Source organism: Leuciscus leuciscus, assembly GCF_965113295.1.
Source record: "Leuciscus leuciscus genome assembly, chromosome: 17".
Taxonomy (NCBI): domain Eukaryota; kingdom Metazoa; phylum Chordata; class Actinopteri; order Cypriniformes; family Leuciscidae; genus Leuciscus; species Leuciscus leuciscus.
Window position 1 is genome coordinate 32,694,053 of NC_138741.1, and position 12,990 is coordinate 32,707,042.

The 12,990-nt window shown below is 37.6% G+C and overlaps 1 protein-coding gene across 3 annotated transcripts in view; it reads right to left on the reverse strand.

Annotated features, from left to right (window-relative positions):
• Nucleotides 1–253: 253 nt before the first annotated feature.
• Nucleotides 254–12,990, reverse strand: part of col12a1a (collagen, type XII, alpha 1a) — an 82,198-nt gene continuing 69,461 nt past the window's right edge. For 2 of the 3 annotated variants that reach the window (XM_082144028.1, XM_082144026.1), the window contains 12 exons: nt 12,835–12,888; nt 12,598–12,693; nt 11,445–11,498; nt 10,815–10,868; nt 10,543–10,596; nt 9,296–9,367; nt 9,072–9,107; nt 8,465–8,531; nt 8,198–8,380; nt 7,699–7,776; nt 3,569–3,739; nt 254–967 (listed from right to left, as the gene is read on the reverse strand). In XM_082144028.1, the coding sequence (XP_082000154.1) occupies nt 822–967; nt 3,569–3,739; nt 7,699–7,776; nt 8,198–8,380; nt 8,465–8,531; nt 9,072–9,107; nt 9,296–9,367; nt 10,543–10,596; nt 10,815–10,868; nt 11,445–11,498; nt 12,598–12,693; nt 12,835–12,888 (1,065 nt within the window). In that variant the 3' untranslated portion in view covers nt 254–821. Of the gene's footprint in view, nt 1,837–3,568; nt 3,740–7,698; nt 7,777–8,197; nt 8,381–8,464; nt 8,532–9,071; nt 9,108–9,295; nt 9,368–10,542; nt 10,597–10,814; nt 10,869–11,444; nt 11,499–12,597; nt 12,694–12,834; nt 12,889–12,990 lie in introns of all 3 variants that reach the window. The other variant, XM_082144027.1, reaches the window with a different exon arrangement.

Below are 12,990 nucleotides of genomic sequence, written 5' to 3' on the forward strand. Positions count from 1 at the left end.
ATTATTTTAAAAAATTGGATTCAGATTTATCGGCCAATATATCAGTTATCGGCTTTCAAATATAAAGAATTATCGGTTATCCGTATCAGCCAAAAGTTTCATATCAGTGCATCCCTAAAAGTTTCTTTGAATTTCATTTCATTCCATAATTTGCATTTCAATCACAATCCTATTTGCTACATCAATTCAAACTGAGGAACTGAATTTCATTTTAAATGTAAACTAAATATGAAAGAACAGATCACAACAGCAATTAAACATTTTCAGTAGTTTTATTGAAAAATGCCTCTTCTGATTCAGAAATAAATAAGAAAATAAGGCTGTGGAATTCACAATGTGCAATTCAGACATGATAAAAGCTATTCTATGTCCGTAGACTTGCAACAAATTCCAACTGCATTTCAACTGATATCACTGGGAAAAACAACTATATTCTGGTGTAAACGTCCTTACTAAATATACAACACAGGCATGCAATTCCTCTTTTGGAGCGAGTTGGTATACAACAGATAAATATTTGGTTTAGGATAACAAAACAAAAGCCAGGTCTAAGAATCAAGTGAAGTGAGAAAAAGAACAACAACAAATGGCACCGCAGCAAGCACGTTTACACTTCGCAAACTCTCAAATGTGCAAGGAATCAGTTCATAATGTTATAGGACATATTACTGAACAAATACAAAATGCAGTTATGTTACAAGCAAAGACACATTGTGGAACCGTCGGCAAGCACACGAGGAAAAGAGAGTTGGATATCCGCCTCTCCGCTTGACTGTGTTAAAAGATGCAGTTTTTGACAGAACAGAAGATACACTTTCCCTTTATGTTTCTATTCTTTCAGCTTCCTGTCTTGATAGCGATCTTTTTCCACGCTGGTTTCGTAAACCTGGCGACTGTGTCTCGATATCTTCCGACGGCTGGGCTGGAATGGGCACTACGTAGGTTTCAGGTTCTGGCTGGTAGGGGCCTGCTTGGAAATATTATTTGGCCAGCTGAGCATGTGCTTTTGGGTTCCAACATGTCATTTCAACTCTTCATTTATACATAGTGTTAATAATAATTAAAAAAAAACGTCTACATTAACCAAATACTAAATCCATTCCGCAGTTGTCCACAACTTTGCGTTGGATTTTTCCTCCTAGACTATAACTAGAACTACTCAAAACATACATGTATAAAAAGAATGCATTCGTGTGTAAAAATTTGCTGATCTCTGTGAGGTATCGCACAATTCTATAAATCACAATACAAAAAAACCCGAATTAAAGAAAAACGCACACCGAAAACTTCATGGTTGCATATACTAATGGCACACACCTGAGCGTTGCCTACACGTATCATGGAAGGTGAAAAAATGAAACGTCAGCGATCAGCAAGAAGCAAGTTATCAGGTGCAAGCTTGATGACTGATGTTAACATGTTTACTTCTAACCCACTGTGTCATCGATTTAACATTTACAAGGCACAATTAGTTTATTTACAGTCATTTCCCCCTCATAAAGAGCAACCACTGTTGAACACTGTTAACATAAACGCTCATGTTAGTAGTTTCACATGCGTCCTCAGCAAAACGAAGCTCTCTCTTGCTGCTCTAGATGCAAACAGGCCACGGGTACGAAACCATCACTGGCTCCAGTATGATATAGTAGCGCTCAGCTGGTGTTAGTGGCAGTCCGGTCCTTTCTTTGGTTTGATTGTTTTTTTTGTGTGTTTTTTTTATAGTTGGCCAGCAAATATGCAGAAATCATATCCATGGTGGTTATCCTTATTAGCTCATGAGCGAGTGCTAACTTCAGGTAAGGGATCAGGCAGTCTAGATAGCATACTACGCAAAACCTGAAATGGGTTAAAGATTGGGTTAGTTCAGTGGCAAAACGACTTCCTTCAAGTGTAAACATGCCGTTCTTGATAGATTAGCTATATTGTTAAGCAAACACATAGCAATCATATCATTAGTCGCTTACAATAGAGCTCTGTTCCAAACCACAGTGAGCAGCCTAGATAATATGTAATGCTCTTCTTAATTTTGTCATTTCATCTGAATATGAACACCGAAAAGTTTTGAGGTTAAATGATGGCAATCTGTGACAATGGGTTATGTTGAACAACAATGTTTTTGTGTCTATTTACGGACACATTCATGATTTTAGATTTGTGAAGTCAAAAATATTGTTGTTGTTTTTTTAAGTGAAAAGATAAAAGTAGACCCTTGGGGTAAGATGGGACAGAAGTGGCATGTTGTTAATAGTGTTATTATTTTTCAATGTATTACTTATTGTAATTCATGGGGTTATGTTCAATTATTCCATGAGTTAGAAGTACATTTCAGACATCTGCGCTATTCTTTAAAAGTAATTCTGTTTCAAAATCATCGACTGAAACGGTGACGTTTAATTAGCGCCTCTCCGACGGCCCGTTTTGACAGTGTCAATAGCTTCGTTTACCTTTTGAAATTGTTCCGATTGATGAATCTGAACATACTGTTTACATGAACACTAAATAAAGTGATGTGGTTGATGTGTGTGTTTGTATATCACAAGCTTCAGAGCGGAATTGATCTTATGACACTGCAGGGATAATCGGGTCCTGATCAGGAGACTACGAGCACACAAAGCTTTGTGCAAATGTTTCTATTCATTTCCCTTATTAACTAATTCTATCTTAATATATCACAGTTTGCACATTGTTCTTAAGGGCGATATCTGCCATCTTACCCTATATTTCAGCAAAATGAAAAGTAATTGTTTACTGTTTTGCCCAAATATTTGCGTGTGCTTTGTATTATAATCAGGGTTTGAAATCAACACCCGCCAACCCACCAAATGCGGGTAAAAATCAACTGTGGCGGGTAATGCCGTCAAATCACGAGCCAATTTGGCGTGTTACTTATGTTTACTCACTTTGCTGGGGATGTTTGTGTAAGCCAAATCTGCGCTGATTATTGCAAATACTCATGATATATAAAATACAGCGTATTGCACAGAATCTGCGCATATCTGGCTTACTTGAACACACATCACTACGCAACAAATAACGGCACACTTGTTCATTTGCTCTGAAGTGATAGCAAAGATTAAAAAGCATTTGGTTAACAGAAAAAACATGATTGATGTTCTTTGTACTGTATTGATCTGTCCACCTAAAACATATTTTTGGTGATGAGGATGAAAGAGGAAGGGAGGAGATGGCAGGATGACAGGATTTTGTTTGAATAAGAAATTAATGTATGAAATCCAAATTTCATAATATAAGCAGTTAATCTGGAATTTGTTTCTTTTTTTGGCTTGTATAAGTTCTGAATGGGCGGTAACTTAAAAATGTAGTAGCCAAATTGGCCGGTGAGTGAAAAATACATTTCAAACCCTGATTATAACGCTTATTAGAGTGTCACAGTGTTGCAACATGCTAATTCTAAATGCCAGTGGAAGCATTGCTATTTGAGTCGTTGTCTATGAAGAGTGTTCATTCAGATGTTCATTCAGAATGTTGCCTTAGAAGGTAAACCCCTTGACGAGAGCTCACTAGGTTTGGGAACAGAGCTTTTCAATCAACCGTACTGTAACCGTACCTGGGTAACCTTGTCCATTGTAAGGCATGCCGACACACTGGGAGGAGTCGCAGTAACCTGGAGGTCCAGGCGGTCCTCTGACTCCAGGCCCACCCTGCCGTCCCGGTGGGCCACGGGGCCCTGCTGAGCCTGAGGGACCAGGGGGCCCGGTCTGAGACTGCCCTGGTGGCCCTGGAAAAAAACAGAAGAGGTGTAAGAAAGCGTCCTTTAGTTTTCGCCTCTAGGTTTCCTCTGGATGTGGGAGGGGAAAACTGATTTCAAGCACTGTAATTTAAATATTTTGACTGCTTAATTAAAAGGAAGAAGGGGCGAGTTACCCCCCCACCCAAACCCTTTTCTGTCTAGACGGTATAAACCGAACTGGAATGCTGTCCCTCGACTCGCTCTTGTGCACTCTGATGTCAGCACATATGTTGTCAATAAAGCCTCCACAGAAAACACAAGCCAAACTACAAACAGTGAGTCACCGCAAGCTTCCTCCTACTGTACGTATACGACGGCTGTGTATTTCATTCACAGAGAGCTCTTGGCATGGTTTCCACTTCTTTACAGTTTTCTGCGAGAGGTTCGCTCTTGCAAATGCTGGATAGCAACTGAACGTGTCCCCCTGGAGAAAGTTGTTGAACAGAGTGTTGTTGGAGTTACCATGGAGCCGATAATTCATTCAGACTCTTTGTGTTGCGCTGGGATGACTGTATCGAGAGTGGCTGAGCTCAAAACTTGTCTGTACAAATTCCCTCTATTAATAACTGGATTACTTTGGTGTTCTGATCATAACTCAGCATGAAAACTACCATTCTGGCCAACTTTGCTTATGATAATGGAAGCGCCTTGTTTACTGAAAATTGAATTATTTCCAGGTTTTTGTGTTTATTAGGTTGCTGATTGTTATTGTGACGACTTCTGCATGGGCCCCTAACAGGCAAGACAATTAATATTCAGAAATATTATCAATTTGAGTTCAATGACACTATCGGATGAGAATGCATTAAACTGGATAATGACTTGATCATTTATTTTGATAGCCCACTTTGGATGTTCTACTAACTATAAGTAAGTTTGCACCAACATCTCAACTAGCAGTCATCAGAGTATTAGTTGACTGTCTGTTTAATATCTGATAAAACTTTATTTTGATGCTCCCCAACAGACATTCAACTGACTATAAGACACTATGCAACTACATGTCAACTAAGGTAGTTAACTAATGTTAAAGAATGAACCTTATTGTAAAGTGTTACCCATTCTAATAACTATAGGTAATTTTGCAACTACATGTCAACTAGCTCTTATTAGAGTATTAGACTGTTAGGTTCGGGTTAGTAGAATAAGTTGACATGTACATATTATCAACTGAATGATACATTTGTTAGTTAATGCACTGTGAACTAACATGAACAAACAATGAACAGCTGGATTTTTATTAACTAACATTAATAAAGATGAATAAACACTGTAATGTGTTACTCATTGTTAGTTCATGTTAGTTAATACATTAACTAATGTTAACTAATGAACCTTATTGTAAAGTGTTACCGTAGAATATATAAAGTGGACCATTGAAATAAAGTGTAACCAACAACACTATTGTCTTTTGAAGCAGTTTCCTGACTGATCTTTGCAACATTTACACTGTTATCAAACTATATTAAATCAACATTGAACTAAATTGAGCAGATTAGAAAACTGAACAACTCTATTGTCTTCTGTAGAGATGCTTACAGCTACATTGCATTTGTTTCACAATTGATGAACAGGTTTGCTTTGTTGGGGACATTTCATATCCAACAATATTATTGATCTGCCTTCCTTAAGGTGGACGATGACGCAATTTTCTTCTAGAAACAAACTTTGTTGTATTATTTTCATGTTATCACTGTGAAGCTGCTTTGATACAATCTGTATTGTAAAAAGCACTATATAAATAAAGGTGACTTGACTTGACTTGCAACATTGACACTGCTATTTTCCTCTTTATTTTGGTGACGCTGCTTTGAAAAAATCTGTATTGTATAAAGTGCTATATAAATAAACTTCACTGTAAATCAGGCCACGCTGTGGAATCTAGGAATGTTAATCATAAGAGGATGTACCCGATTCTGATTTCACTTAATAGTTCTGTTAACGCTTCTTTAAGTAATTCTGAGCAAGAAAGAATGGCCAGTGTTCAGACAACAATTGTTATTGAATTCACTACCAGTCAGATTATGAGATTATTTTAACTGAACAGTCATTACGAATAATTTTTGACTATTGATTCACAAAAATAAGCTAACAAGAAATAAGCGTGCAGATTGCCATGACATTGCCATGGCTCTGGTGCTTTGTCCACATCGACTGAGGAACACAGATGTTCCAGAACTGCTAATGGAACCGAATGTCTGAATGTATTTGTATTTGTTTAAATGGAAAGAGAACGGAGGCCGGATTCACAAAACACTCTTAAGAATAAAATTATTGCCAATAGACTAAAGACAGGCTGCTTTGCTGACACTGACAATTCTTATTTTTATGTAATATTGCTGAATTTATTATAAATGATTTGTACGTACACATCATTTTCGCTTTTTTAATTCATGTGCAGAGGGGCGGGGCTATCTGTCACTCACATGAGATCCACCAATAGCAAACCACAACCATCCCATCAATTCCCCATGGTCAAAATCAAGTCCCGCCCTACATTTGTTCTTGTTCCAGAAGCCGTTTCACATGGATATACGTCATAATAGGAAAGAAAAGACTATCACAACTTCTGTTTCATGCTGACTTTAAAAATAACTATTTAAAATACACAAAGCGCAAGTCTTCAGCAAGAACCCCCAAACAATCAGATAACACTAAAGCCTGTCGTTTTCTTCTTAACAAAAAAAAAAACGTCTTAATGCCCCGATAAACTCATGACGAAGATCTTTTTCGTTCTTCGCTAGGGGGTAAAAAGATGTTTGCGGAAAACATCCTTCAGATGAATATGTAAATATGAACTGCAGATTTCCTCTCAATAACAAAATAAACACAATATAAAAATGACAGCGGTGCGAAAACAGCAGTAAAGAAAGCATCTGATCATAGTGATATGTTTGCAGCATCTCAGCAATTCAGCAGTCCAGTCAAGTCACGTCTCTTTTTTATAGCACAAAATGTTTAAAAGTAAGCAGCTTTACAGTATTGAACATGAAAAAACAGTGTCAGTGTCTCTTTTAAGTCTTCAATTTCTACTATAAAGCGGCTCTCCAGTGTTGTCATGTTTTTACTCACAGACATCTGACCTTGATGGACTGAACAGAAGAAATTAACCAGAGAAGAATTCCATGCCCACCTATTACATCATTGCCAGGGAGCAATGGTAGGTCGAAGGTGTTTACCAGCCAGAGTGAACTTTTCTGGAAGTTTTATGATTTTGTTTTGAAATTCCATCAAACCAGTTCATTCTTTGATTTCAAGTATATCAGGGCCTTTAAGATTTTTTCAAGAACTGCACTTAAGATAAATTCCAAGTAGTTTGTAAGAATGTTCCTAAGAAATGTCTCAACTTGAATCAAGCCCCTGATTCTCAATTCTACTTATGATCCTTAAAGAGGCTAAAGAGGCACACATTAACAGCGCAGGACAGAGAAATACCCAAATTATTTTTATATCTGAGACTCAAAAATGATTTGTCTGTGTTTTGCTACAGGCCTATTGAGGCAAACACTTCTGCTGACTTCCTTTTCAAACTCTTAAGGTTCTCTTAATCCCAACTGCCACAACACAGTTTGATGAGGGGTTAGCACACTTTTGAGCCAACCTATCCAAACAATCCAGAGGAAAAAAGCTGTTCCTGATCGTCTGGAAAAACTAATACCATCAGTTGCGTAACAGACCATTCATTTCGTAATGATTCATCATCATGTTAATCTGTCATGCCTAAATACTCTCAGAATGATAAACATTGTGATATGGAAATTACCCATCGCAGAAAATCACAGTTGTTAAATACATGTTAACGATCATTAGAATTGGATCCATTAATCAGGAGGTTTTGGATAGGCTGAAAGCCTTGAAAAGACAAGTGTGTGCACAAACTCTGGATATAATTAGCAGTGAAATGGAGCGGGTAAAATGAGGTGGCGTTAGGTTACACGAAGACATACCAGGAGGTCCAGGTAATCCTCTCTGTCCTCGGGTGCCAATGCCTGGACTTCCTCGTTCACCCTTCTCTCCCGGCAATCCTAGGATGTTATGGGTAAATGCATTAAAAAAATGTATACCATATGTGACTGATTGGCAGTAACGTCAAACACCAAGTCTATAATACATCTGGATGATTTTAAGGAAAAATGGTAGACAATCTATTACAATCATGTGCATCAAATATTTCTCTCAGTTGTTTTGCCTAATTTTAGTTGGGAAAATAATTATTTAAATTCAATTATCTACTTTGCACAACAAAACTATTTACACTTTTCGAGAAAATGTCAACCGTGTGAAAACCTTGGCACCACAATGCTAGGGTGGTGTAAAGAGGTTTGTGGATTCCCAGCTTTAAGTCTCTATGATATTCTGGTCTCTTTCAATGTAAGTCAATGTTTTATCCACCAAGCCAAAGTCTGAATGCTTTATTTTGTCATCCTATGTGAAGTGCGTGCATACCTCTTTCTCCTGGAGACCCTGGACCACCTTGATTTCCTGGGAACCCGTTGGGTCCGGGCTGACCTGGCTCTCCACGGGCTCCCTGGTTGCCAGGTGGGCCTGGAGGACCGGAAGGACCGGGGCTATTGCTCCTGTAGTTACTGGGGATCTGGTTCATCATATTATCAATTCTGCTCATTTGTCCTATAAGCAAATCAAACATTTTCATTTTTAACATGACAAACCCATTGGAAAATTCATAAATAGGCAGAGGCGGAGGCGGCTTACTGCTGACTAGCTGTTCGCAAACTTGTCTTGCTACAGAGCGCATCATATTCTGTGACGCAGTATCTCCCTGGAAAACAGAAAACAGAGCAAACGGGATTTTTACATTTTCTGAAGAAATGCAAAAGCATTTTTGCGGCGACAACGTTAGTGAGTTCCTCGTTGTCGCTTGCGAAAAAGAAGTGTCTTAAATGTGCATTTGTGGTGTACTTCAAATCTTAAAAAGTAGTAACTTCAGTTGCGAAATATACATAAAAAGCTGACCAATCAGGTTGTGAACGTATCCCTATGACTTTAGGTTTGGTATCTTTAGGTTCAGTGTTAAAAATACCAATGTGAACACTAAACAGACCAGGACTAAATGTTTTTTTGTTTTTGTTTTTTGGTCCGGACCAAATGAACCGAACCACAAGTGTGAACACACCCTTAAAGTCATGTTTTAATGAAGTACACTTATTTTGATGTATTGACTAACATATTAAAGCACATGTAAAGCACTTGATTATAAATACAATTTTAGTGTGTTATTCAGTATTGCATTTAGATTTAGTATATTTTAAATGTACTTAAAAGGCACTCCTGTGATGAAGTGTATAAAGGTGACACCTACCCTTTCACCCTTCTCTCCTTTCATGCCAACAGCTCCCTGTGATTGACAGATGAGAAAAGATGAGTCAGAAATCACTCAAATCAGATCTGTAGCTAGTGACCATAGGTTTGGTTATATTCACTGGCACATATATTCATTTGTTATCTTTTGATTATTGAATTGATATAAATAACTTTAAAACAAGTAAATGAGAATTAATATGAGCCTTTTGAACATGTACATACAGGGAGGCCAGTGTCTCCAGATTTTCCGGATTTTCCTGTGATTCCTGGCATTCCAGGTGATCCTGGTTGTCCCTAAAAATATGGATCTCAGTCAGTAAGAATGACTCAGTTTCTGATAAACATTCACAATCACTAACACAGAGAACCAGCATCAAGTTGACCTTTAATAAACAGTGTGCATGACTTAGACATGAGATCTGGGAAAGTGGCTCCAAAACGGACACTATATTTTAAGATGACATTGATATAATGTGATAACATAATATTAATATATAAACTACATGTACTTACTATAGGGTTAAGGTTTAGTGTCAGTTGATTGTAATTATGCATCATTTACTGTTATTACTATAGTAAGACATGTAACATGCAACTATGTCAAGTCAAGTCACATTTATTTATACTGTATATCGCTTTTTACAATACAGCTTTACAGTGATAACAGAAATATAATGCAACAATGTTAGTTTCCAGAAGAAAATAGCGTCACAGTCCAGCTTAAGTAAGTTCAGTGATGTTTCATTTTTGTTGTAAAAAAGTTATTAATTGAGTTCATTTATATGTATATATATATATATAGCCACTCTGGAGAAAACTGTGATGTCATCGTTCAGCTCAGTTCAGTTCTCATATAACGGTGTCAATGCAGGCAGATCAATAATATTGTTGAATATTAAATTTAATGTTAAATTTAATGTCCCCAACTTTAATGTCCCCAATGTCACCTTAAAATAAAGCTTTACCCCAAAAAGCACAACGTAAAAAATATATATATTTTTTGTAAATAAAACAACGATTATTGGAGAACATTTTACAAGAAAATACTACTTCAGTCTTTCCACTTCCATATTTCACATTTAATTCATTGTTACTTGCTGTTTCCTTGTACATTTTTTGTGAAATTTCCTAACAATTTCTGAGTGAAAATGGTTTCTACACCAAATTTTTCTCCAGTGTAGTTGGACATTTAAGCCATATTAAAAGTGCAAATGTCTTTGCTTATATTACAAAATTTCTTATTTTAATGTTTCAAATGACGAACAAAAACTGTTCAATTTGTTTTGTGTTACATTGGAATTCATACACTGTTAAGTGTGACTTTGTTAAAAGTCCTTGTAGATCACTGCATTTAAGTTAACAAAAGGAAGAAGAGGTCATTTGATGTATGGCAGAAACTTCAGCTGACTTCTCAGGCTACATGACGGTCTCGCACTCGTCAGATATTCAAAAGCTTCCACATTACATACCATTGGTCCCGATGGACCTCTTGGTCCAGATGGGCCTTCATTTCCTGGCGGACCCTGAACAACAACATATGTCATCATGAACTGTACAAGATGCAGAGCTAATAGAATCAGCAAAGATTTGTTCAATCCTGGAGATGATTTACCTCTGGGAGAGGTTTAAACACACCCTTGAGATGGACCTAACACAACCGACTAACTCGGTCTGACAAGAGAACGAGACTGAAAACATGCTCTTTCAAACCAGTTCAAGGTGCACGTCAAAAACTTCTTACCCTTGCACCAGAAGGTCCAACAGGGCCGAGTGGACCTGGAGCGCCAACAGGGCCCTTGGAAGAAGGAAAAATACTTAGTGTCATTCATCATTCAGTGGTTGTTTCAAACAACAAAGTAGCTGTTCGTGGATCAAACCTGAGCAATTTCAGAAATTGTCAGGATATGACTAAACTCAATCTTTCCATGGAAGAGAAGGAAGGCTTTAGCAACTGAACCATATGAATACATGTACAAATAAACGTCTTGCAAAGTAATGCCTTCATCCTGTACAGCAAAAAGAACAGTCATTTGTGTTTCTGTCTGTGTATTTCTTTTGGAAGTCAAAAATAAAATGACGTTATGATGAAGGTGTTAGCAATCGTTCCGCTCTGTTTTGTTAAGCGATGTGCTTTAAGAGCTCTTGCGTTGTGCCTGCCAATTGTTCAGTGCTTTAATAGGTAAAGTTAAGTGTGGTATAATTTTCTGAGCTTAAGCATTGATCCAATCATAAAGCCATTTATCTGATAAGCACATTAAATGTCCTAAACACTGTTTATGAAACCTTTCAGAATCCAACACAGCTGTTGTGCACCACAATTTACTAGATTTCACAAGCTGCCTAAAAACAGCTCAAAGAAAAAAGCACTTACTCGCTGTCCAGGTAAACCGGAGTCACCGGCGTCTCCCTTAGGTCCAGGCCGGCCCTGAAAACAGAAGAAATGAAGCAAGCGTTCACACTCATTCCTCTGTTACATGACATTCAAAGGAATTTACAACTCGGCTGTATGTGGATGACAGAGGGAGAGTTTAATAAATGGGTCCAGAGCTTTTAGTCATAAATTAGACCCGCACTATACAGTACTGTAGCCAGACAGGGCCAGGATTTTAAGGTCACAAGAAAGAGAAACAGAAAACCCTTTCAACGAATAGAGTAGAAATTGGTGTCGCTTAAGCGAAAAAGGCAGAAGTATGACATAACATAAAAACAGAACATAAATGTAATGCATATAAAGTAGCTAGTTTTAAATGTGTTCATTTAAATCAATGTATAAAAATAAGTTATTGACTTATTTTTATTTTTAAAACATTCTCTTAAAGGTAACAATAACACTGTTTCAGGCTTAAGAAAGATCCTAATTAACTCTTTCCCTGCCATTGACGGAATTTTCTGGATTTCCGTGTTTTCGCTGTTATACGGTAGGGGGCGCTAATATGCATCTTCTGAAAGAGTACTGAATCTCCTGATCAAAACACAGGCGAAGAAGAAGCAGAAACAAGCGATAGCATATGTAAGCAAATACACATGTAAAATAACGCAATCACCAACATTAAACAGCATATAAATCAAATCTGCCTAATGCTACTGAATGAAATGTCGACCCAAGACGAACTATAAGATTGTGACGCTTTGCGGGTGTTGATGGACTCGATCTACTTCATCTACTGGATGTTTCGATCATCATTCTGAGTCCGATCTGGATGCAGTGTTCAACAAAAATGTGTTTTTCTCAGATTTTAGCTTTATTTAATGAAACTTACCCGCATTCAAATGTTGATAAAAAAGAATGCATTAAGCTAGAATAAAACGTTTTTTTTTTAAAGCAGAGAGTCTGTTCGTTCTTTTGATATATTGCATGTTCAGATATTCATACAACAAAATATAGAAATTTTTGTGAAGATGATCAAAAATGCTGGCGATGGCTGACAACTTTTTTCAAAAACACTGGCGAGGAAAGGGATAATAGTAGGGTCAATGAGGGGCAATGCAATATTTCACAATGCAAAGTTTTGCGTTTTACTTACTGGTTCACCAGGAATAGACAATCCATTAGGACCCTGTGGGCCTGGAGGTCCCATCTGACCTGGTACACCCTGCTCCCCACGTGGGCCCACTGGACCCTGAAATGAATGGGTTAAAATCCCGTTGATTTATCCAGTTAAACACTCTAGGAAGAAGTGCTAAGAGAGAAACTGGTTCTCTAAGGCACTGATCAAGTATCTGACCATTTGCAGGTCATTTCAGAAGAAGGATGAGCTTACCGTGGGGCCAGACTCTCCTCTCTCACCTCGCGGGCCCTTTGTACCGGGGCCACCCTGAAAAAAAAAAGGCTTGCTTAGAATCTCAGTGGCAGTGGATTTCAGAGGATTCATTATATTATAACAGCTCTGAAGACAGTGATGTTTCTAAGTGCACAT